This window comes from Suricata suricatta, chromosome 4 (genome assembly GCF_006229205.1).
Source record: "Suricata suricatta isolate VVHF042 chromosome 4, meerkat_22Aug2017_6uvM2_HiC, whole genome shotgun sequence".
Lineage (NCBI taxonomy): Eukaryota > Metazoa > Chordata > Mammalia > Carnivora > Herpestidae > Suricata > Suricata suricatta.
The window spans coordinates 88,526,115-88,553,473 of record NC_043703.1 but is presented as its reverse complement, the minus strand read 5'-3'; the positions used below and the strand labels follow the sequence as shown (position 1 = coordinate 88,553,473).

Here is a 27,359-nt window from a genome sequence, read left to right as displayed (position 1 = left end):
AGGGTGTCATGCTAAGCGAAATAAGTCAGGCAGAGAAGAATAGATACCATATGTTTGCATTCATAGGTCTAACAGGAGAGACCTGGCAGGGGACCATGGGGAGAGGAAGGGGGAAAGAGAGCGGGGGAGAGTGAGGGACACAGATCAAGGGAGACTACTGAATACTGAAAATGAACCATGGACTGAAGGGGGAGGGGGAGGGAGGGGGGTGATGGCCATGGTGGGGGGCACTTGTGGGGAGAAGCACTGGGTGTTATATGGAAACCAATTTGACAATAAATTATTAAAAAAAACCAAAAATATATATATACATGATTGGTTAGATTTCTGAATAAATCTGACTTATTCAGTTTGTAATAAATAAATAAATAAATAAATAAATAAATAAATAAATAAAAGGCAGGAGGAAATAATACCTTTGCAACTATGACATTAAATGATAAAACTATGTAATAAAAAGCAGTTACGGTCTGTATTATTATGATTATCACTACTAGGTTAATAATGATTAGAACTCAAGTAAAAGGCACTTTACACACAGTTAGAATTACATACAAATAAAGATCTAATATCCCCTGCCAATTTTAAATAGTCACAGCTTATATTAAGGTGTTAAAAGGAATCAATCATACATAAAATATGATCTATGTTATAAACACAAAACATTTAATACTTGATAAACAAACCAAAAAGATAAATTTTGGAAATCATAAAACTATTGTTATAAAAAGTTGTAGTATAGAAGATAGTCTATAAAAGTATGTTAACTTTAATTTCTGTTGACTGCAAGTAATTCCTATTTTTATTGTTCAATTTAAAGACGTAGGAGTGAGACATCTTATTATGACCATTCTTCAAACTCTTAACAACTATGGAGATACAACTGGTACATAGCTCAAATTCCTCTGTACTTCCTATGTATGAACCAAATGTCAGTGATCTGTTTTGAAATAACTTATTACCAACATATATAACTTATGAGTATCTTACTACACATCAGCTATCAGCTATAATTCTGGAAAACATGATCAAGATTATTTTATATAAATATTAGTAAATTTAAGAAACAACCTGAATCTCAATTGTTAAGCATTTATTGAGGGCCCGTGATTTGCCTATCCAAGGAAACAGGAATACAGAGATGAACAAGATCATCTCCCTGTTCCCAGTAGGCTGTCCAAGAGGTGGGTCAAGAAAAATACATATATGTAAACACAGATTCATTAATTAACATGTAATAATATGTATGAAACTCAAGTGAGCCAAAGCTAATATTATATGTAATCCTTATGCTGCATGCTAACTGACAGAACTAAGAAAAGGTTTGCTTAAACGACTATAATTGATATGATATCACTTTTCCACAAGAGAATAAATCCTTTCTGGTATCAGCTAAGGGAAACTGTCCTGTGAATCTTCTCAAGAAACCTAAATGTATAACTGGCTAGAAACATCCAGGCAAATTATTATCGTCACTAGGGCCTGTTCTTGCCTCTCCCCAACTCTTGAATATTGAGATAGGCAATATCAGATCTTGGGGCTTGCTTGCATTAAATTAAAAGACAGCCCTTTTTCCTGAATCTTTTTTAAAAGCATGTGGAGACTTTTTCCAAGGCAATTATTATCACTCAATTCTGGGAATGCATCTATGAATATAAAACTGAGGTATGTGTATTCTAGGGGTATGTGAATAGTATATCCGTGGGATAGGTGGGAAGGAAAGTGGACATACATAGAAAAAGAGAATTTTTTCCTGGATAATCACGTGTTCTTCATGGTTACATAAAATCCAGTGTTTTTACATTAAAACTATATATTATTAACACATACTACAACAGGGATGAAACTTGAACATGTTCACTAAGTGAAAAATGCCAGTTACAAATGTGTGACCAGATGCTACATGCCTTTACTTGTATAAAGCATCCAGAGTAGAACAATCTACACAGACAGAAAGTAGATTAATGGTCACCTAGGGCTGCGGGGAGAAGGGTATTAATGTGTGATGGCTAAGGTGCACAGAGTTGTTTTTGGGGGTGATTAAAATGTTTGAAAGTTGAGATGGTGGTTGCATAGCTGTCACTTTAAATATGTATGTTACAAAAACGGTGATTTAAAAAGTTAAATGTAAAAAACAATGTTCTATTTTTTATATATTTTAGGGAGTATACTATGCTTTTAATAGCATATATGTGTGATTTGTAAATATCTATGTCCAAATTGGGAATACCTAATCAATGGGATGCTGAACAGAAAACCTTAGATCATACTGCTGTACTGCACCAGTCCTGGTGAGACACAGTACAGAATACTCCACTCCAAACCAGCAGAATACACACTGTTTTCATGGAACATGAAACATGGGACATTCACCAGGATAGATCACATGTTAAGCCACAAAATAAGTCTCAATAAATTTAAGAAGACTGGAATCACATCAAGTATCTTTTCCAACCACAACTGTATTAAACTAGAAATTAAATGCAAGGAGAAAACTGGAAAAACCAAATACATGAAGACCCAAAAAATCAATGGGTCAAATAAAGAAATCAAATAGGCAGTCAAAAAATAGCTTGAGACAAATGAAAATGGAAACTCAATGTCCCAAAATCTAGTACATAGCAAAAGAAGTTCTAAGAGAGAAGTTCATAGTGATACAGACCTCCCTCAAGAAAATAAGAAAAATCTCAAATAAGTAATCTAACTTTACATTTAAAGGAACTTGAAAAAAGAACAAACAAGGCCCCAAGTTAACAAAAGGAAATAATAAAGCTCAGGGCAGAAATAAATGAAATAGAAATTTAAAAAGTATGTAAAGGTCAATGAAACTAAAGCTGGTTCTCTGAGAAGATGAAGAGACAAACTTTTAGCCAGATCCAACAAGAAAAAGAGACAGAAAGCCTAAATAAGAAATGAAAGAAGAAAAAACATTACAGAAACATAAAGGATGTTAATACATGAACAATTATTCACAAATTAGAAAATCTAGAAGAAATGGATAAATTCCTAGAAACATAGAATCTTCCAACACTGAATCATGAAGAAACAGAAAATCTCAACAGACTAATTATAAGCAATAAAACAGAATCCATAAAATAACAACCACAAACTCTTGTGGTGCCTGGGTGGCTTAGTCAGTTGAGGGTCTGGACTTTTGATTTTGGCTCATGACCCCAGGGTCCAGGGATCAAGCCCTGCGTCAGTCTCCATGCTGACCATGGAGTCTGCTTAAGATATTCTCTCTCTCTGCTCCCCCCACTTCATCTTCTCTCTCTCCCCATCCCTTCTTCTCCCCCTCTCCCCCACTAATTCACATTCTCTCTAAAAATAAAACAAATCTTTATATATATATATAAAAAAAAATCCCAACAAACAAAAGTTCAGGAAAAAATGGCTTCGTGGATGAATTCTATCAAACATTTAAAGACTAATACCTATATTTCAAAAATTACCTCAAAAAATTGAAGAGAAACACTTCCAATTTTACATGTCCAGTATTACCCTGATACTATAACCAAACAGCTATTACCCCAAAGAAATTACAGGACAATTTCCCTGATGAACACAGATACAGTAATACTCAACAAAAATACCAGCAACCAAATTCCACACTACATTAAAAGGATCATATACCATAACCAAGTAGGTATGCAAGAATGGTCTAACATCCGCAAATCAATTATTGCGATGCACCACATAAACGACAGAAATTACCTGATCATCTCACGTGAATGAGATGACAGAAAATGTATCTGACAAAATTCAACATCTATTTATGATAAAAATTCTCAACAAAGTAGGTATGAAGGGAATGTACATCAACATAATAATGGCCATATTTGACAAACCCACAGTTAACATAATACTTAACAATAAAAGGATGAAAGGCTGAAAGCTTTTCCTCCAAGAAAAGAAACAAGACCAGGATGTCTGCTCTCAATACTTTCATTCAATGTAGTATGAGAAGTCCTAGCCACAGCAATTGGGCAAGAAAAAAAGGCATTCAAATTGAAAAGAAAGTAAAACTGCCCCTATTTGCAAATGACATGATTATGCATAGAAAACCCTAAAGACTCCACCAAAAAAAAGAAATTTATTAAAACTAGTAAATAAATTAGGAAAGCTGCAGGATACACAGTTAACACACAGAAATCTGTTGTGTTTCTATATACTAATAATGAACTATTGGGGGAAAAAAATAAGAAAACCATCCCATTTACAACTGCATTTAAAAGAATAAAATATTTAAGAAATTTAACCAAGGAGGTAAAAGATCTGCACTCTGAGAACTCTAAGACCATGCATGATGGAAGAAATTAAAGACAACACAAACAAAGGGAAAGATATACCACACTCTTGGGTTGTTAGGATTAATATCATTAAAATGTCCATACTACTCAAATTAATCTATAGATTCAGTGCAATCCCTACCAAATACCAATGGCATTTTTCTCAGAACTAGAACAATCCTAAAATTCATATGGAAAAACAAAAGATCCTAAACAGTCAAAGCAATTTTGAGAAAGAAGAACAAAGCACGAAGAACAAAGCTGGAGGTAACATGTTCCTGATTTCAAACTATACTACAAAGTCATAGTAATCAAAACAGTATAGCACTGATGGAAAAAATACAAATATTCAGTGGAATAGAAGAGAGCCCAGAAATAAACCCACCCTTCAATGGTCAACTAATCTACAACAAAGAGACAATAACATACAAAGGTATAAATCAGTTTCTTCAATCAACTGTGTTGAGAAAACTGCACAGTCACATGTAAAAGAGTAAAACTGGACCACTATCTTAATACCAAACAAAAAAATTAACTCAGAATTCACTGAAGACTTAAATTTAAGAAATTAAGGCATAAAACTCCTAGAAAAAAAATAGGTGGTAAATACTTTGACATCACTCTCAAATATTTTTTTGGATATGTCTCCTCAGGCAAGTAAACAAAAGCAAAAATACACAAATGGAACTACATCAAACAAAAAGCTTTTGTGTGGCAAAAGAAACCATTAACAAAATGAAAAGGCAACCTACTGAATGGGAGGAGATATTTGGAAATGATACATCTGATAAAAGGTTGCTATCCAAAATACACAAAGAACTGATACAACTCAAGAACAAAAAACTAAAAAACTGATTTAAAAATGAGAAGACCCAAACAGACATTTTTTCCAGGATGACATACATACAGGCACATGAAAAGATGCTCACCATCACTAGTGATCAGGGAAATGCAAATGCAAAAACAACAATGAAATACAACCTTAAACCTGTCAGAATGGCTAGTATCAAAAAGACCAAAAATATCAAGTATTGGCAAACATGCGAAGAAAAGGCAACCCTTGCGCACTGTTGGTAAGAATGTAAACTGGTGCAGCCACTGTGGAAAACAGTACAGAGTCCAGAAAAAATTAAAAATACAGCTACCATTATGATCCAGCAATTATACTTCTGGGTATTTATACAAAGAAAACAAACACACTAATTTGAAAAGATATATTTCCCCTATGTTCAATGCAGCATTTACAATAGCCAAGATATGGACAAAGGTGTGGTATAGAAACAATGTGGAATATTACTCAGCCATAAAAAAGAACGAAGTCTTCCCATTTGTGACAACATGGATGGACCTGCATTAAGTGAAATGAGTCAAAGACAAATATTATATAATTTCACTTTTACATGATCTAAAAACAAAAAACAAATTTACAAAGAGAATAAAAACAGACTTATAGATAAGGAAAATGGTGGATGCAGTTGGAGGGGGCAAGGACTGGCAAAACAGGTGAAGGAGATTAAGAGGTATAAACTTCCAGTTACAAAATAACTAAGTCACTGGGATGCCACCTACAGCATCAGGATATAATAAATATTATTCAGGATATAGTCAATAATATAACAATTTTGTATGGGGATAGATGGTAACCAGACCTATTGTGGTCATCATCTTATAATGCATACAATATTGAATCTCGATCCTGCATATCTGAAATGAATATTGTATGTCAATTATAATTCAATTCTTTAAAAAGGCTGAATCACTACAAAAGGCCATAAGATAGACTCTGAAAAGATATCATAAAAATAAAAGCAATATCTGCCACCTTTGATAGGTACCTTCTAAATAACCTCTTAAGATTTATATCATTAGGCTGGTAGTATTGTTTATGTCTTCTCCATCCTTACTTGTGTTCTGTTTACTCATTCTATCAAGTAATGAAAGAAATGAAACAAAGTCTCAAAGATTGAAAAAGAAGTTGCTTAGAACTCACAAGCCCAGGACATTAGCAGGACATCAGGCAAGTGAGCACTGTGGACAGACCCTCAGTCAGCCCAACCTGTAAAGGGATAAAGGTGCCCTTTAATTCTCCCTTCCAGTTCTGAGAAAAATGCCATTGTTATTTGGATAGAGATTGCACCGTGCCTGTACACTGCTTTTCCAGATGCCCAAACACCTGGGTGTCGTGAGGTTGTATGTAGCATGAACACTTAATACTGACTGATTAAATATAAGGCATTCATCTAAAAACTTAACAATTAAAAAAAAAACCGGCTCCCACTCCAACACCTTAAAGACAGTGTTCCATTGTCTCGGGCTTGCATAGTTTCTAACAAGAACCTATTCTTAACTTTTCTTTTTCTGTGCATAATGTGTCTTTTCTTTGGCTTCTTTAAAGATCTTCTCTTTATCTCTGGTTTTCAGCAGTTTGATTAGGACACACCTGACAGTGGTTTTGTGTTTATTCTGCTTAGGATTTTTTGGGACTTCTTGCATCTAAGGATTTATACTTTTCTTCTAACATGAAAAAGTTTCCATGTTTCCAAAAAGCAATTACTCCTTCCTTCTCCTCTCCATTCTAAAATTTCATATGATAGATCAGTTAATATTATCCCATAGGCCACTGATGCACTGTTCTTAATTTTTTCAGTCTCTTCCCCCATGTATTTAATTTTGGATACATTCTATGTTATTTTTAAATTTACTGACCTTCTATTGAATACTGAAAACGAACTGAGGGTTGAAGGGGGAGGGGGGGGAAAGAGGTGGTGGTAATGGAGGAGGGCACTTGTGGGGAAGATCACTGGGTGTTATATGGAAACCAATTTGACAATAAACTATTTAAATAAATAAATAAATAATTCTAACAATAAAAATAAATAAATAAATACACAAATTTACTGACCTTTCCTTCTGCAGGGTCTAATCTGTTAAGATTATATAGTAAATTTTAAATTTCAGATATTCTACTTTTCATTGCTATATGTTCCACCATTTGAGTCTTTAATACATCTTCCATTCCATTCCTCATTGTTTTAAGGGCTTGAAAATGTTTGTAATAGTTGTTTTATTGCCCTTTGCTCCCAGTTCTATCACCTCTGTCATTTCTAGATTTGTTAGATTAGCCAAATTTTCTTTAGTTATGGCTCACTTTTTTCCCCCTTGGCATACATACTAACCATTTTTTATTTGATAATAAATATTACCAATCCTATATTGAGTGTCTTAACCTTGTTGTTTTTTAAAAATGTTTTGGGTTTTAACTTTAACCGGTGGTTATTTGTGCATCAGTTGCCCCCCCACAGGCCTCTATTTAAGCTTTACTGAGGTGGGTCCAGAATAGCCACGTCAAGGGTATTTTAACTCCTCTGGAGTCTCCACTGAATGTCCCTGGTGATTACCAAGGACTTGCCATTCCAGTTGGTCAGAACCCATCCCATGTGAGCAATGGAAATTGTTCCCCTTATAGTTCCCTGATCATTCCCCCCACCCCAGCTTTGTTCATTTCACCCGACACATGTGTGGCCCTAATACAACAAAGATCCAAAGGCATCATCATTTTCTGTGTAGCAACTCTATGCTGCAGTTTCCACTGCAGTGTGATGGGGAATGCATCTCCAGGCAGAAAGTTGGGGGGAGGGGGAACTGTGGTATCCACTGCACTTATTTTTCTGTCTCTGGGAATCACATCATGCACAGTCTACTGTCAAATGTCTGACAACAAATGAATCATATTTTATTCAGCCTTCTAGTTGCTTATAGCAGGAAGGTAAGCCAAATCCTTATTAACTCAGGGCCCAAAGCAGATGTCACTTTACATAATAAGGAACCAAAGAAAATTCCAGAAAGACCATGTGTACATGTGGCAGGTCAAAAGGACTAAAAGATATGTGCTAGAATGAGGCTGGCAGCTCATAATATATTTTACTTCCCTAAGATCCACGGGAAAGCCATTCCTACCCATCTAATGCTTGGCTTTATGATACTTTAAATTCAATGCAGATGTAGCAGCAAAGGCTAACAAATACTAGTTAGCTTTACTAGTTTCTAAAATGGTCAAGCTGTTGAAAGACAAAAGAAAGAGAAAGTTAAAAGAATAAATAACATTAAAAAAAAACAAAAAAAAAACCCTTCATTTCCAATATATCTGTCATAGCCTTTCTTCCTTTCCTTCTCCTAAACAGTTGATGCTACAGTAATAGTTCTCAAACTTTTCTAATCAGAACCCATTCGGTTCAAATTCTCACCACCTTTACGATTATCCTAGTCCAAGCCTCAGCTGGATTATTACAAGTTTCCTAAGTAATCTCCTTGCTTCTTTCCTTTCCAAAGTAGTGTAATCCTTTAAAAGGTTAAGTCATATTATTCTTGCCAAAAATGCGTAACTACAATCTAATCATGAGAAAATATCAAGACAATTCCAAACTGAGACATTCTATAAAGGAACTGACTAGTGTACTCACTAAAGGTTTCTGAATTCATCAAATACAAGAAAAGTGCAAGAACTATCAGGGATAGAAGGAAACTAAGGAGTCAGAACAACTAAATGCAATGTGGTATTTAGGACTGGATGCTAAAATAGAAAAATGGCATTAGGTGGAAAAATATCAAATTTGAATAAAGTCTACAGTTTAGCTATAATTAGTATTATACCAATGTTAACTTCCTGGTTTTGATCATTTTATTAAGGATAAATAAGTTAACATTATAACAAGCTGAGTGAAGGGAATATTCTCAATTTTTGTGCAAATTTTCTGTAAATCCAAATTATTTCAAAATTAAGTATTTTAAAATACATTAAAGGAACAAAAAGTAAAGTGTCTACATGAAAACCTCAAATGATTCTGTCTTAATTATATAAAAACAGACCCACTGTCTTTTTTTTTTTTTTAACTTTTTAATGTTTTTTTTATTTTTGAGAGACAGAGAGAGGGCAAGCAGGGAAGGGTCAGAGAGAGGGAGACGCAGAATCTGAAGCAGGCTCCAGGCTTGGAGCTAGCTGTCAGCACAGAACTCGATGTGGCGCTTGAACCCAAGAACTGTGAGATCATGACCTGAGCCGAAGCCAGATGCTTAACCAACTGAGCCACCCAGGCACCTCTGTTTTTTTAACATTAAAAAATTTTTTTTTAATTTTTTAAATGTTTGTTTATTTTTGAGAGAGAGGAAAGAGAGAGCATAAGCCAGGGAGGGGCAGAGAGAGAGGGAGACACAGATTCTGAAACAGGACCCAGGCTCCAAGCTATCAGCACAGAGCCTGATGTGGGGCTTGAACGCATGAGATCATGACCTGAGCCAAAGTCAATGCTTAACCAATGGAGCACACAGGTTGCTCCCCCCTAGTTTTCACAAAGTAATATCTTATTGGAACACAACCTCACCCACTCATTTACATATTGTTTCTGCCTGTTTTAAAGCTATGACAGCAGAGTTGAACAGATGCAACAGAAAATGCACTGCTCCTACAACCAAAAATATTTGCCATGTGGCCCTTTACAAAAAACTCTGTTAGTCCTCTGACTTAGAGTAAAAGCAAAGTTCTTAAAATGGCCTGTAGCATCCCATGTGACCTGGCCCACCCCACTCCTTCCCTGACTACCTCCTACTACTGAACCCCTCATGTTTTCTGCTCTAGCCACACAGGTCTCTCCTCGCAATTTCACAAAATATACCAAGCAATGTTCTTGCCTTGCAGTCTCTGCACATGCTGTTAGCCTGGATTGTTCAATTCTCACATCCTTCAAATCTTTGCCCAAATGTTCTGACCACTCTAATAAACCATCCCCTGGTGATCCCATACTCCCTTTCCCATTTATTCTCACTTATTCTTCTAGCACTTACTATCCTTTAATGTATTATATATATTTTTTTAAGATGTATTTTTCTATAATGTAAGTTTCACTGGGCAGAGGCTTTGTTTCATTCAGTGATATGCCTAGTACTTACCAGTGTTTTGGAAATATTTGTTGAACTATGAGCAAAATTTTTTTTATGTTTTTGTTACTGAGACAGAAAGAGAGCATGAGTGGGAGAAGGGAAGAGAGAGATGGAGACACAGAATCTGAAGCAGGCTCCAGGCTCTCAGCTGTCAAAACAAAGCCTGAGGCGGGGCTCAAACACACAAACTGTGAGATCATGACCTGAGCTGAAGTTGGATGCCCAACCGACTGAGCCACCCAGGTGCCGCTATGAGCAAATTTTATAGGTTATTATACAAGTACACTTTCTTCCTAATTGGGATCTGTATGATTTGTAACAAATGTATAAGTAAACATCTTAAAATATAACTGCTAAAAAAAATTATTGGCCAAAAACACTACTGATGCACTAACACAGCAATCTGTAATTTAAAATCAAGATAGAAAGACTAGACAGATAAATCAGCAAGTCTACAGAAGACTTGAGTAACACTACAAACTTGACCTAACAGACATTTATGAATACTCCTCTTGACAATAGCAGAATCCATTCTTTTAAAGCGCACATGAAACCTTGTCTAGGATAGACCATCTGCTGGCCCATAAACAAGAACTGTTAAATATAAAAAAGTCTGAATTATAAGTCAAACAATAAAAGGAAATTTGGGAAACCTACAAATGGGTAAAAATTAAACACATTTCCAAATAATCCATGGATCAAAGCAATAATTACAAGGGATTTATAAAGTATTTTGGTCTGAATGAAAATAAAATTTAACCAAATTTATGAGATGCAGCTAATGTGGTACTTAGAAATATATACCTTAAAACTGCCTCTATTAAAAAAGAGCTCCAGCCAAATTTCTAAAAATTCACCTTAAGGGGCGCCTGGGTGGCTCAGTTGGTTAAGCATCTGACTTCAGCGCAGGTCATGATCTCGCAGTTCGTGCGTTCGGGCCCCATGTCAGGCTCTACGCTGACAGCTAGGTCAGAGCCTGGAGCCTGTCTTCAGATTCTGTGTCTCCCTCTCCCTCTGACCCTCCCCTGCTCGCGCTCTCTCTGTCTCTCAAAAATAAATAAAAAAACATTTTAAAAAGTTAAATTTTTTTTTTTAAATTAAAAAAATAAAAATTCACCTTAAAATTCTAGAAAAAAGAAGGGCTCCTGGGTGGCTCAATTGTCTAACCCTCTAATTTCGGCTCAGGTCATGCTCTCACAGCTCATAAGTTCGAGGCCCACGTCGGGCTCTGTGCTTACAGCTCAGAGCCTGGAACCTGATTCAGATTCTGTGTCTCCCTCTCTCTCTGCTCATCCCCCAATGGTGCTGTCTCTGTCTCTCTCTCAAAAATAAACATTAAAACTGTTTTTAAAAAAAAAATTTTAAAAAAGGGTAAACCATACTAAATGCAAACAGAAGGAAAGAAATAATAAAGAATGGAAATTAAAGAAATGATAAAGTTAACAAAACTAAAAGTGAGTTCTTTGAAAAGATCAAAGAAAAATGATCTTTGCCTGATTGCCAGCAAGCCAGAACTAGAAGACCTATAAAGTCTCAGAGGAGAAGGAAATGGAGAAGGGAAGAGAAGGAAAACTGCAGGGGAGGTAGGAGAGTGAAGACAGGAGACTACTGTTTAGCATAACAAACTCCACCAACTACTGGGACTCCAGCCATGTGCATTTACAATATTTTTTGAAATGTAGAAAAAAACAAGAAAAGTAGAGAAAAAATGCCCCTGTGTAATGCTCGATTGCAAATTAAGGGAACAATCTCTTCCAGTACCTTCCTCATTTTAGTATTTCAATAAATACTTGTTCACTGAACACTTAGAATGATATCTGTACTTATGCCTTTATTAAAAAAAGATGAGTAACAGGTCATTTATAAGAGCTTGAGAAAACCTAACTATACAGAGGACAACTGTTTCTGAGGCTACTATACTCCTCCAGTGCTTTGGGTGGTCAGAAGTTCCAAAGCATTCAGGTAACTAAACCCTGGCTTGGAAGCACACTAAGCTGTCTAACTAGAAAAGACTAAATCACTTATTTAGAATTTGCCTACGAAGATAGCATTGACATTATACAGAATTATCAATGAGAAACAGATACAAAACTGCAAACTCGATTTTCAGTAAGACCAATATTAACAACGAAGTTTCTCAAGCTCAAAAGGAATCCAGTGTGGTTCCAATAATCAAAGATAGCTTGAAGAATTGCACAGACTAGCTGTATTTGCAGGAAGCAGCCTGACTCCTCCGTAGCAGTCACAAAGAGTCTTTGACGGCAGGGGGTGGGGGGTGGGGGGGGGGGAACACTTCCTTCTATGACAATTCATAAAAAAGGAACTAGCACAGCAACTGTACAAAAAAATAAGAAAAAAGAAAGAAATTCAGCAAAACCTATTAATACAAAAAAAAACTATACAGAAAGCCACAAAACAAATAAAAATTGTGACCAAATATTTCCCATTAATTTCAAAGAAAAAACACACAGCCAAAGCACCTGTCCCCATGAAGCAACACCAGATATTAGAAATGATTGTGAGGATTCTAAAATGTATATGGAAATGCAAAGGACCTAAAATACCTAAATCAGTCTTGAAAATAACATATTGAGGACTTAACCCAGCTTGATTTCAAAACTTAATTCAAAGCTATAGTAATAGAAAAAGAGGTCTTTGCATAAGGATCAACCTACAGGTCAATGGAACAAAACTGAGAAAGACCCATACTTATTTGGTTACTGGATTTTCAACAAAGGCACCAAAGCAATCCACTAGGGAAAGAAAAGTGTTTTCAACAACTGGTATTGGAATAAACAAACATCTCCATGAAAAAGAATGAAAGTGAACACTTTTGTTATACCATAACAAAAATTAACCCAAGATGGGTAACAGACCTGAACTTTTCAGAAGCAAGAATTTCTTAGGTCATGGAGAACAATAACCACAAATTCAGAAGATGCTGTTAAATTAGATTTCATCAAAATTAAAAACATCTACTCACCAAGAAATTGTGAAAACATAAAAAGACACAGATTGGGAGGAAATACTCACAAAACACCCATAACTCACAAAGGAATGGTATCCAGTATATATAAAGAATTTTGATAACTCAAAACAAAATATAAAAAACAACCACCCAATTTTTTAAATGGGCAAATGATTTGAAGAAACTTCCCCAACAGATTAATGATGGATAAAGGATGGATAGGTAGAGATATGATAAATAAAAATACTTAAACCTTAGTAGTAAGTTGCGGTATTATATATGCAGGTGTAACTGTAAAATTCAACTTTGTTGTAGGTCTTAAAATGTTCATAATAAAGTTCTTTCCTGAAGTTAAGTAAGATATGACCTTATATACCAAAAGAGCATATTATGTGCCAGGGAAAAATGATCCATAAGTTGAAATCAAGACATGTTATAGCAAGCTTAGTCAAGCTTTAAAGACAGAAAAAAATCATTTGGGTAACTAGGCAATATGGGTTTCTTATAGCAAGAAGTGAGAAATATGGAAGGTCATCTGGCTAGTCTCAGCAGGAGCACTCCCTACTCCCTCCAACCCTGCCCCCCCAAAAAAATGTGACTAATGGCTTCTATACTTAAGCAAAGAATAAAGTCAGAACATAACATTTTTTTACTACATAGGACCTCAGGGAAAATTGGTTATATGGACCTCACTTGAGGAAATTAGAAAATAAACTTTCATCAGTAGATTTAAATAAATTAGCAATTCGGAAACTACTTTATGTCTATTTAGGACTAAGCAAGTAAGTAGGTATATACTATGAATCACGAGAGCCAAGTTTCCCACTGAAGGGGAAAATAAGAATAAGGAATTGGAAAAGGCTAGAATGAACCCTGCAGTACTGGACTGGAATCAAATGTATCATTACAAACTAGGACATATAAGACTTAGACAGATGTGCAGATGTGTAAGTATGCAAACATGTATTTCCTAGCTCTGCTCACTGAAAGGATTAGAAGTGGAGGGAAGCAATGAGCGTATCTAGAACCCAGGTCTTGGTTTCCAATACTTTTCTCCAATTAATACAACAAGGTATCTTGGGGACATGGCTGGTTCCAGGTTTGGGGTAGGGAAAATGTAAGATAAGCCTAGAACATTTTCTTACACTGTTAGAATATAAGGGGAAATGGGCATCTTGTAAGGACAGAGTAGCCAACTCCAAAGAGCAATCAGTGGCTAAAAATGGAATAATTTTAGTAACAACGTAAAAAATGTATAGTAATATCCACAAGCACACACCGATCTCAGTAACCAACAAAATAAATAAAATTGGAGAAAAGGATAGCTCTTCTTCACAGAATTCCAATTAATAAGTGTAGAAGGATCTAGAAAATCACTATTCAGCAAACACAGTAATTGTTACAGGCAAGAATCATTAAGGCTGATTAGCTGGGAAAAAGTTATGAGGAGAAAACAAGATATGTGCATAATCTCAAAGCATTACTCCAAAAGAAAGCTATTAAGTATTTAAGGAAAAAGAATATATTTATAGTAGAGAAACCTGTCAGACACCAATTTAATCAAGTGTTGTATGTTAATAATGCTGATAACGAGATGTATCAACATATCTTAACATAAGGGTCTGAAAAAGAATATCATATCACTTCTATGGTGTTCTTGCTAAAAGAATGTAAAATTGGAATTTAATCACATGGAAACATGAGACAATCCCAAACTGAGCCATATTCCACAATCCCTGCTTCTTTAGAAAATCTATTTAGAAGAAACATTTCTTTGTTACTAATATACAGAAATAGGAACCAATCCTATATCCAGCCCCCTTAATAAATTCCCCTATTATTTCTAATAATTGGCTTATGTTTTTTGGCTTTCTGTGTTATCCGAAAATAATTAAGCTCTACTCAAAGTACAGGAGAGGAGTGCCAAGTGGCTGAGCCCATGTTAAAGGCCTGAACTGGTAAAGCAATTATCTGGCATTTTTAGTTTTCATAATGGGAGAAAAGTCCTCCCCCCAAGATTCATAATATAGAAAATTCTCCAAATATAAAAATAAAACAAGAAAACAAATTTTGCTAAAGTACAATATAGGAAAATATTTTGTCAAAAATGGTCATGAGTGGTAGATATATTGATAATACAATATAAGAAATATAAAATATATAAATAATGAGGCATACAGACAACAAAGGATCACTCAAATACAAAGGTTATAATTAAAGTAAAAGTAGTAGGTAAAAGTAAACACAAGAATGAGACAATCTTAAAATCTGAATATCACACTTGGATCATATCATGGATCTTTCAGGGCAACTGGAATTTATTCCTCCTAACTCCTGCAATTCTAGAATAGTTAGTGAACTTTCAAATACATCAACAGTCAACTATTCAAAACTTTGCAAGTCCTATAAATCTCTCATCATTTATGCCTAAAGGACCCAAAGAGAGAAATCACCACAGAAGAACAAAGAACAAAGAGCTAGTAACTACTTTTCTGTCTTTCTTCTCCTCCCAGGGGGGCTGAAGGATGATTAAGAAAGAGAAAGGAAAAGGCAATGTTTCAGGCTAAAGAATGACACAAATAGAACTGAGATCACCCTAGGTCTACATAACAAAATAAAAGAGTAAAATGACTGGAACACAGAACTATTAATTCTATGCTGTAAAGAACCATTAATAAAGGGAAACCTGGAAGAGAAGCAGTTTGAGAAAACCAGATTAACTTAGTTATGGAGAGATTAAAAGTTGTTTATATAACATTCAACTAATGTTATCAGGTAGGCAGTTGGAAACATGGGCTTAGGAGGATGCTAGAGATGTCAATCGGGAAACATGCAATCTGCAGATCAGGTCACAACCACAGTATATGCATTTGTCACTAGTGTTCGTGCATGCCAAGTTACCAGACACTTCTTAGATTAAAACTACTAATCAAGGCAGATTCAAACATAGTGATTAATAATTTTAAATTGCCTAAAAGTAATTCAATGAACTCTATAAATTAATTCTTCTGTTCAGAATAGACTTTCTTATAAATACTGAAATTCTATATAGATACATATACAAATACTGAAATTCAGAGGAGTCTTTGGAGATCAGATTACTGCTGGCAGTTAAATTGCACTGTCAGTGTGCAACATCTCTCCATGTGTGTGATCTCACTGCTCCTGTGGGCAACACTGTTGAGCTTAAAAGTCTCAATGGCAGAATTCTCATTTTAGATATGACGAAACTGAGGATGAAGAGAGAAAAAACGACCGGTTTAAGTGGCAGTAAGTGACAGAATTCAGGCCCTGAATATGGGTTGTCTGAATCCAAAACCAATGTTATTACATCTGAGCGATGTACACACATATATGCCTATAGACTGAATACTATTTTTAGGTTATGATATTGTGATTTATAATAAGTATATATTTAGTCTTTGTCCCATTTCTGGCACAGAACTCTAGAAACCCTGGGAATTTCCTAAGTAATGAGAGCAACAAAGATGTCTTTTGTTATAGTAGTGAGGTCAGTTCTGGACTCGGTCCCCCCTAATGAAGGATAGGGCCTGGTTGCAAGGAGAGGCAATCATGTGATCAGAGGGTTGGAACTTTCAGTCCTACCCTTCTTGAAGCTTCGGGGAGAGGAGAAGAGCTGGAGGTTGAATCTATCATCAATGACCAACAATTTAATAAATCATGGTTTCATAAATCATGTAATGAGGATTCCATAAAAAAACAAAAAGGGGGGGCACCTGGATGGCTCAGTCAGTTGAGTGTCAACTTCAGCTCAGGTAATGATCTCACTGATTGTTGGTTGGAGCCCCATCTAGATTCTGTGCTGACAGCTCAGAGCCTGGAGCCTGCTTCAGATTCTGTGTCTCCCTCTCTCTCTGCCCCTCCCCGACTCACACTCTGTATGCCTCTCTCTCAAAAATAAACAAACATTGAAAACAATTTTTAAAAAACATTTTTTAAAAAAAGGACAGGGTTGGAGACCTTCAATGCTGGTGACTACATGAAGGTGCTGGGAGAGTGGTGTCCTCAGAGAACATGGAAGCTCCATGCCCCTTCCTACATACATTTCCCTATGCACCTCTTCCATCTGGATGTTCATCTGTATCCTTTAATGAATTAGTAAACATAAGTGTTGTACAGAGTTCTGTAAGGCACTCTAACAAATTAATCGAACCCAAGAAACAAAGGGTGTGGGGTCACTGTTACCTCTAATCTGCAGCTAGTTGGTCAGAAACACAGATAACAACCTGAGCTTGCAACTGGCATCTGAAGTATGTGTGTATGTGGTGGCAGGGGCCGGTTTTGTGTGACGGAGCCCTACACCTAGGAGAGCTGATGCTAATTTCAGGTAGATAGCATCAGAATTATGTTATATTGTAGGACACCCAGCTGCTGTCACAGAGAACTGCTTGGTATGGAAAAAAGTTTCCACACATTTGCTGACTAAAAGTGTCAATAAAGTGTTTCTGTACAAGTCGAGACACATAGGGAAGAAACATACAGTAGGAAAGAACTGAATACTTCCTACATGGAAGAAAAAAACCTGAATTTTTCCTTTATACAAGTGTTATTTTTTTCTTATATAAAGGCTTTTTTTCCTCATTAAAATCAGTATATGCTCAAAATTTTATAAAATTGTATATAAGAGAAGGTACCATACCCCCATAATCCAAACTCTCAACAATATTTGCTACTAATCATTTGGAGTATATTTCACAAGATCATTTTTCTCTATTCATCTAATTAATGCACATGTAGGAGCTATATAAATGTGCATATGAGCCTGAATATATTTACACATGTGCAAATGTTTCTACTGGGTCAATTTTTAGAAGCTGAATGTTAGGTCACTGAGTATAGCACTTTAAATTTTAATAGCTATTGCCAAATTGCTTTCCAAGGATATTGTACCAATTTCTATTGACAAACAATATATGATTAACAAAATTTGCACAAATACAAATAGTCAAAAGACATATATAAACCAATACTTAATCCCATTTGGCAAGGAAATCCAAATTAAACAAAAGCAGTATTTTTATCCATCAACTTGGCAAAAAAATGTAAAGACTAGTATTACGTAACAGGGTGTGGGACAGAAAAACAGGTTCTCTCACAGATTGCTGGAAAAGGAATAAACTGCTTTCTCCTTTCTGGTTGAACCCTGCTGATTCAACTTCTGCAGGGCATTTTGGGGTCATGTATGAACATTTTAATTTATACAACTAAGACCTGGCAATTCCACATTTATTACTGGATCCCACATCAGTAACTACACACGTGCCCAGCAATTTAGAGTAATGCACAGTACAGTCTTTAAAAGAGCAAAAATTTGGAAGTAATCTGAAAGTTTATCAATCAGAAACAAAATCAATTATATTAAAACCATACAATGGAACATTTTGCAGGCATAAAAAATATGTTGTATTCTTTTTAGCATAGAGAAATGTCCATGATATGAAAAAATATAGAGAACAATCCCATGTATAGGTATGTAGACAAGCCATACCTATATGTGTTTACTTCCATATTAAAGAAAACATTAAGAACATTTTCCTTCTAAGGAACTCACTGCTCTTAAAGATTTATATGTATAATATTATCCTATTCACAACAGATTACTGTTCCTGGATTGTTACTGCAGGAGAGAAGCTAAGGCAAACACAAGTTAGAGTTACATTTAACTAGCAGAAGGAATATATTACCTAACCTTTATTCATTACATTTTTTACAACATGCTTATAAAAGCATATTAAAACACTCAATTATGGTTTCAACTCTTATATATGGTTAAAAAAACAAGAATTAAATAATTACCTCTCCTATGAAGACTACTATAACACAGTCCAACTTCTCTTCAGGATACAGATTATCAATAAGGGAATGAAGAGTTTCTATGAGGTAAGATTTAACTTCTCTCTTCACTGTGGGAATTCCCATTACTATTGACACTGAAACAAAATAATGATAGTAATTATATAAAAAGATTTCACAAAGACAGTATAGAACAACACGAGTACGTCCAAAGTGATTATACTCTCTCAAATTGATAGAAATAACTCAGAAATCAAAATACACTACTCAATAATAATGGAGGAATCAAAATATACCACAAAATAAACTACTTTACAAAGAAAAATAATCAAAGGATATAAAGGTATACCCATAACAGGCTAATTTTTTTTACAAGGCTTATCCATAAACACGTCCAAGTACTGATGAAAATGAAGACATTAACCTCACAGTAAAAACCAATGACTATAAACTATAAACAACAAATATACAACTAAAAGAAACAGTGAACACATCTTAAAAATCAAATGCTGATGCATAGGAGCACATGTACCCCAATGTTCATAGCAGCAATGTCAACAATAGCCAAATCATGGAAAGAGCCTAAATGTCCATCACCTGATGAGTGGATCAAGAAGATGTGGTATATATACACAATGGAGTACTACATGGCAATGAGAAAGAATGACATATAGCCATTTGTAGTAAAGTGGATGGACCTCGAGGGTGTCATGCTAAGCGAAATAAGTCAGGCAGAGAAGGACAGAAACCATATGTTTGCACTCATAGGTCTAACAGGAGAACAGGAGAAACCTAGTGGAGGACCAGGGGGAGGGGAAGAGGGAAAAAGAGTTGGGGAGAGAGAGGGATGCAAAACTTGAGAGACTATTGAATACTGAAAATGAACTGAGGGTTGAAGGAGGAGGGGGGAAAAGAGGTGGCGGTGATGGAGGAGGGCACTTGTGGGGAAGAGCACTGGGTGTTGTATGGAAACCAATTTGACAATAAACTATTTAAAAAAAATTAATGTCTCAGGTATCATGTATATAATGTAATCGGAAGGACACAACATCCCTTCTGTGGTTTTGCTGCCAAAAAAGCAAACTTCAACCTAACTGTGAAGAAATATCAGACAAATCCACAGTAGGGGAATAACCTACAAAATCTACAAAATTGTCCAGGTACTCTGTGAAGTGTCAAGATCAGGAAAGACAAAGAAAGAATAAGGAACTGTCTGAGATTGCAGAATACGAAGGAGACATGACAGTTAAATGAAATATCAGATCCTGAGTTGGATCCTGGAACAGAAAAAGAAGAACAATGAAAAAAATGACAAAATATGAATAGGATCTAAGGTTAGTTAATACTATATAGCATCAGTACAAAGTTCCTGGTTTTGATCATTATATCATGGTTACATAATTTGAACATTTAGGGGAACAGGGTGAGGTATATGAAAACACTGTGTGTACTATTTGTGCAACTTCTTTTAAGTCTAAAACTACAGCTAGTTCTACTATAATTCTAGTTTTCACAATGCATATTTTTTCCTGAGTGATTAGTATATCGGGCAACTATCTGAGCACAATGTAGATTTCACATTTGCTTATGTGCAATTTCTCCTCTGGGACAAGCATTCACTAGGTGAACAGAGAAAACTGCATCCACTTGAAATGAGTTCAAAAAACTGCAAGAAGCAAAGTAGAAATACGAGTGGTATATACCTCCAACCTCTACCAGCTGCCTCGGTTCACTGCACGCAAAGAACCACCCTATCCACATCTGGTGCTGAAACTTCCACCAGATGGCATCACCTCTCAAAACCTTCCAGGCTGCAATCCTTCCGAAGCACATTTTAACAGGCAAACCTCAAGTATTATTCAAGGTAGAGTACTATACTGATTAGAGTACTTTTGTATTTCTTAATCATTTAACACGTGTAAAATTGTGCTGTTTTCTAAGTTCTTATCTTTCTGTATGTGTCATCAACAAACTTTCTGTCTGCTGTGACACTAGCCTCATTTTTCTTTTATTGCACAATTCAGCAAAGCATGGAAAATTTTAGGAATGCATATATTGTGTTACAGTAGGACTGTATTTCACAAAAAGTTGGCGTTTTTTTTTAAGTAACACCTTTTAAAACACCTTAATATATTGGGGCACCTGGGTGGCTCATTCAATTAAGCGTCTGATTCTTGATTTCAGCTCAGGTCATGATCTTGTGGTTCATAGAATCGAACCCCACATCTGGCTTGGTGCTGGCAGCACAGAGCCTGCTTAGGACTCTCCCTCTCTCTCTCTGCCTCTCTTCAGGCGCATGCTCTCTCTCTCTCTCAAAATATACTTTTTAAAAAGCCTTATTATCCTGTTATAGAGCAGTAGAGAAATATTTTACAAATATTAAAAATGCTTAAGTCAATAATGAAACAATTTATTGGAAATGCTAGAAAATACTTAGAATTCATGAAATTCTAAAGTTAGAAGGAAACTTGAAGATCATGGCTCAATGAACCTACCACCATGATTCTGCAGATAAGAATACTAAGATCCATAATTTGGCTATATACAAAAGAATGAAATTGGAAAACACTGGTAGACTATGCATAAAAATAAACTCAAAACAAATTAAAAACCAAAATGTGAGAGATGAAACCATAAAAATCCTAGAAGACAGCACTGGCAATGATTTCTCTGACACTGGCCAGAGCAACATTTTTCTAGCAATATGTCTCCTGAGGCAAGGGAAACAAAAACAAAAATTAACTATTGGGACTACATCAAAATAAAAAGCTTCTGCACAGCGAAGGAAAAACTACCAACAAAACTAAAAGACAACCTACTGAATGGGAGAAGATAATTTACAAATAATATATATGATAAAGGATTAGTATCCAAAATATATAAAGAATTAATAAGCTCAACACCAGAAAAATGATCCAATTAAAAAGTGAGCAGAAGATATGAACAAATATTTCTCTAAAGGGCACCTGGATAGCTCTGTCAGTTAAGCATCTGACTTCAGCTCAGGTCATGATCTCATGGTTTGTGAGTTCAAGTCCTACATCAGGTAAGCTCAAGCCCCATTCCTTTCTCTCTCTCTCCCCCCACCATCTCTCTCCACGCTCATGTAGGATTCTCTCTCCCTCAACCGCTCTCTGCCCCTTCTGTGATTCTCTTTCTCTCCTCTCTCTCCTCCCCACTCTCAAAAAAAAAAAAAAAAATCTCCAAAGGAGACATACAGGTGGCAACAGGTACATGAAAAGATGCTCAACATCACTCTTCAGGGAGATGCAAATCAATACCACAATGAGATAACACCTTATACCTGTTAAAATGGCTAAAATCAACAAAACAAGCAATAACAGGTGTTGGCAAGGATACAAAGAAAAGGTAACCCTCATGTACTGTTGGTGGAAATGCAAACTGGTACAGCTGCTGCAGAAAACAGTATGGAGGTTCCTCAAGAAATTAAAAATAGAACTACCCTATGATCCAGCAATTGCACTATTTGATATTTACCCAAAGAATATGAAGACACTAATTCAAAAAGATCTACACACCCCTATGTTCATTGCAGCATTGTTTACAATAGCCAAATAACAGAAGCAGCCCAAGTGTCCATAGATTGATGAAGGGATAAAGAAGATCTGGTGTATATTTATACAATGGATTCTTACTCAACCAGAAAAAGAATGCAATCTTGCCATTTGCAACAACATGGAAGGGCTTAGAGAATATAACGTTAAGTGAAATGAGTCAGTCGGAGAAAGAAAAATACCATATGATTTCACCCATGGGTGGAATTTAAGAAATAAAACAAACAAAAAAGAAGTGGTAAACCAAAAAACAGATAGTTAGCAGTGGGGAGGTGAGTGGGAGAATGGATGAAATGGGTGATGGGGATTAAACAGTACACTTAGCATGACAAGCACTGAGTAATACATAAAGTTGTTGATCACCTATACTGTATATCTGAAATTAATTTAACACACATACTAACTACGTTGAAATTGAAATTTAAAAGAAACAACCCCCTCCCAAAATAAGAATACTCAGATCCAAATGATTTAAAAGATATCCCCAAAGATCTATGCCACATTCTTCTCTTCCATTTTGAGATGAAGAGCTTCCAGGAGCTTAAGAGATCTGTCATATTGGGACTTCTGGGAAGATGGCAGAGCAGGAAGATCCTGAGCTCACGGACACGGAGACTAAAGCTACTCTCAGTGCAACTTAACACTGAAAAAGACTCAAAGACTGGCAGAACGAACCTTCCAGTTAATCACAGAGAAGGCCGCACTGAAAAGTGGAGGAGAGGTGGAAACGCATCTAAGAACCAAACCCCAGGAAGACTAACTCCAAACAGAAGGAGCAAAACCCACACCAAGCACCACAGGCATGGTGAACCCACACTGGAGAAACAAGTCCCTATAACATTTGGCTTTGAAGACCAGTGGGGCTTAACTTCCAGAATTTTTATAATGAGCAGACCTTAGCTCCAGGTACTTTAAAAACAGGTGATTTAGCTCCAGGAGAGCTGGAGATCAATAGGAAACTGAATCCCCACCCTTAAAGAGCCAGCGTAACAAATAACTCCGCAGCATAACAAATAAAACTGCATGGAAGCAGCAGTTTTAAAAGTGCCTGGGGTATCTCAGATTTTGCACCTTAAGGAGACAGAACAGAAGTGCTAGCAAGTGACATTCTTTTACCCCTGCCTCCCCCACTTCCCCTGCCTACATAGCCAGACACTTGCAGGAACCAGCACACACACTCTCCACTTACCTTGCTAGTACCAAGTGCCCCACGTCTGCATTCCCCTTCAGGCACCCCATCCAACCCACCCCACTTAGCAGGCATCCCTCCAAAGCCCCTTCTGCCCCAATGCATCATGCAAGCAAACCCAGCAGGGACCAGTGCCACTCCAAAGTGATTCCTGCCCTGGAGAGAGGGGATTATAACTACACAAACCAGTGTTCCCACCGTCTCTGCAGCCAAATCTTATAGCTGACAGTACAGAGATCGTGCCCTGCAGTTCACTGCAACTGCAGTCGCAGCACATGGACTTAAGGGCAGGCACCTAGTCTGACCGCTGACCTACTACAGAAGCCCCCTAAGAGCAGACCCCAAACCCTGCCCAGTGTGCCCCAAATAGGCAAAATGGGCCTTTGCAGTCAAATGGACTGAAGGCAAATGCAGCTCAGTCACACAGTAGAGCCTGCATAGCCACACAGAAAATGCCCCTGAAGCGCCTGGTTCCGGCAAACAGAGGTTATCGTGCTCCAAGGCACCACAGGACCTCTTCTTCATAGGGCCACTACTTTCAAGAGCAGGAAGATGTAGCCGACTTCCCTAATACACAGAAACAAACACAAAGTTAGACAAATGAAGAGACAGAGCAATATGGCCCAAATGAAAGAACAGGACAAAATCACAGCAAGAAAGCTAAATGAAATGGAGATAGGTAAATGCCTGATAAAGAATTCAAATTAGGGGCACCTGGTTGGCTCAGTCACTTAAGCGTCTGAATTTGGCTCAGCTCATGATCTCACAGTTCTTGAGTTCAAGCCCCACATCGGGCTCTGTGCTGACAGCTCAAAGCCTGGAGCCTGCTTTGGATTCTGTGTCTCCCTCTCTCTCTCTGCCCCTCCCCTGCTCAAGCTCTGTCTCTCTCAAAAATAAATAAACGCTAAAAAAATCAAATTAATGGTCATAAAGATACTCACTGAAATTGAGAAAAGAGTGGAGGATCTTAGTAAGACCTTCATCAAAGAGATAGAAAGTATATAAAAGAACCAGTCAGAGATGAAAAATTCAATAAATGAAATACAAAATACACTAGAACAAATCGATAGCAGAATTAAGAAGGCAGAAAAACCAAGCAGTGATCTGGAAGAGAAAGTAATGGGAAACATCCAAGCTTAACAACAAAAAGAATAATAATATAAAATGAGAATAGGTTCAGGGAACTCAACAATATCATCAAGTGTAGTAATATTCACATAATAAGGATCCCAGAAGGAGAGAGAAGGCGACATAAAAGTTATTTGAAGAAATAATCACTCAAAATGTCCCTAATCTAGGGAAGGAATCAAACATCCAGACCCAGGAGGCAGAGAGCCCCCCAACAAAATTTACATAAGGAGGTCCACACCAAGACACATCATAATTAAAATGACAAAGAGGAGTGATAAAGAGAGAATTTTAAAAGGAGCAAGAGAAAACCGTTATATATAAGGGAAACCACCTAAGTCTATCAGTTGGTTTTAAAACAGAAACTCCTCAAGGCAGAAGGAAGTGGCACGATATATTCAAAATCCTGAAAATTCAACAATGCGATCATTCAGAACAGAAAAAGATGTAATGAGTTTCCCAGATAACAAAAGTTAAAGGAGCTCATCACCACTAAACCTGCCTTACAAAAAAAATGTTAAAGATAATTCTTTGAGTAGAAAGAAAAGACCATTAAGTGTAAGAAAGTATGAAAAGAAAAAAATTTCACAGATAAATATAAAAATATAATAAAAGTAATAATCACTAATAAAATCAGTATGAAGGTTAAAGCACAGAGCAGTAAAACTAATTCTACCTATAAAAATCAGTCAAGAGAGTAATAAAGTATGACATCATATACATAATATGTAAGAGTGAGGTAGTAAAAATTCAGTACTTTTAAAATGTATTCAAAAACTTAAGAGTAACCATCAATTTAATATAGCCTGCTATCCACAGAAGATGTTCTAAATGAACCTAATGGTAACAAATAAAAAACCTATAATAGACACACACACACACACACACACACACACACACACACACACACGAGAGAGAGAGAGAGAGAGAGAGAGAGACAGACAGACAGACAGAGACAGAGAGAGAGGGAGGGAGGGAGGGAGGTAAGAATCCAAGTATAACACTAAAGAAATCCATCAAACCACAGAGGAAAGAAGAAGAGAAGAAAAAACCAGAACTGCAAAACAACCAGAAAACAAGTAACAGAATGGCAGTAAGTACAAACCTACCAATAACTACTTAAAATGTAAATGGACTAAATAAATACTCCAGTCAAAAGACATAAGGTGACTGAATGGCTAAAAAAGCAAGACCCATCCATATGCTGCCTACAAGAGACTACTTTCAGACTTAAACACACATGCAGATTGATAGTGAAGGGATGGAAAAACATTTAGTACACAAAAAGGAAGTGAAAACAAAACTGGGAAAGTCATATTTAAGTTAGACAAAACAGACTGTAAAACAGACTGTAAAAAGAGACAAAGAACATTACATAATGATATAGGCAACAATCCAACAAGAGGATATAACAATTGTAAATATTTATGCATCCAACATGAGAGCACCTAAATACATAAGACAACTATTAACAGACAGAAAGGAAGAAACTGACAGTACTATAATAATAGTAAGGGACACCCCAATTACAGTAATGGATAGATCATCCAGATGGAAAATCAACAAAGAAACAGTGGCTTTGAATGACATATTAGGTATATTCAGAGCATTCAATCCAAAAACCGAAGATTACATATTCTTTTCGAGGGATATGGAACATTCTCCATAATATATCATATGTCTAGACCATAAAACAAGTCTCAATAAATTCAAAAAGACTGAAATCATGTTACCCATCTTTTCTAACCACAATAGTATGAAACCAGAAATAAACTACAAGAAACAATCTGGAAAGACTACAAATACGTTGAGAACAAGTAACAAGCTACTAAACAATGAATGAGCCAACCAAGAAACCAAAGGGGAAATAAAAAAATGTTTCAGGGGAAACATGAAAATGAAAACACAACAGTCCAATAACTACTTAAAACTATAACTACTTAAAAAAATAACTACTTGGGAAGCAGCAAAAGCTGTTCCAAAAGAAAAGCTTACAGCAACACAAGGCTACTTCAAGAAACAAGAAAAATCTCAAGTAAACAGCCTAACCTAACACTTAAAGGAGCTAGAAAAAGAAGAACAAACAAGGCCAATGTCAGTAGAAGAAAGGAAATAATAAAGATTAAACCAGAAATAAATCAAAGACTTAAAAACAATAGGACAGATCAATGAAACCAGGAGCTGGTTCTTTGAAAAAAATCAAGAAAATGAATACACCTTTAGTCAGACTCATCAAGAGAAAAAGACTCCAATAAATAAATTAGAAACAAGGATAAATAACAACCAACATCACAGAAATAAAAAGGTTTATAAGAGAAAATTATGAAAAATTATATGCCAACAAATTGGACAAGCTAGGAGAAATTGGATAAATTCCTTCCAAAACGAAGTCAGGAGGAAATAGAAAGTTTGAACATACTGATTACTAGCAGTAAAATTGTATCCATAATTTAAAAAAAAAA

General features: G+C 36.1%; 1 protein-coding gene across 3 annotated transcripts in view; it reads right to left on the bottom strand.

Annotated features, from left to right (window-relative positions):
- MGAT4A (alpha-1,3-mannosyl-glycoprotein 4-beta-N-acetylglucosaminyltransferase A) overlaps nucleotides 1–27,359 on the bottom strand; it is a 115,628-nt gene that overhangs the window by 38,405 nt on the left and 49,864 nt on the right. For all 3 annotated transcript variants that reach the window (XM_029937197.1, XM_029937195.1, XM_029937196.1), the window contains exon 5: nucleotides 19,009–19,142. In XM_029937197.1, coding sequence (XP_029793057.1) covers nucleotides 19,009–19,142 — 134 coding nt within the window. The remainder of the gene's footprint in view (nucleotides 1–19,008; nucleotides 19,143–27,359) is intronic.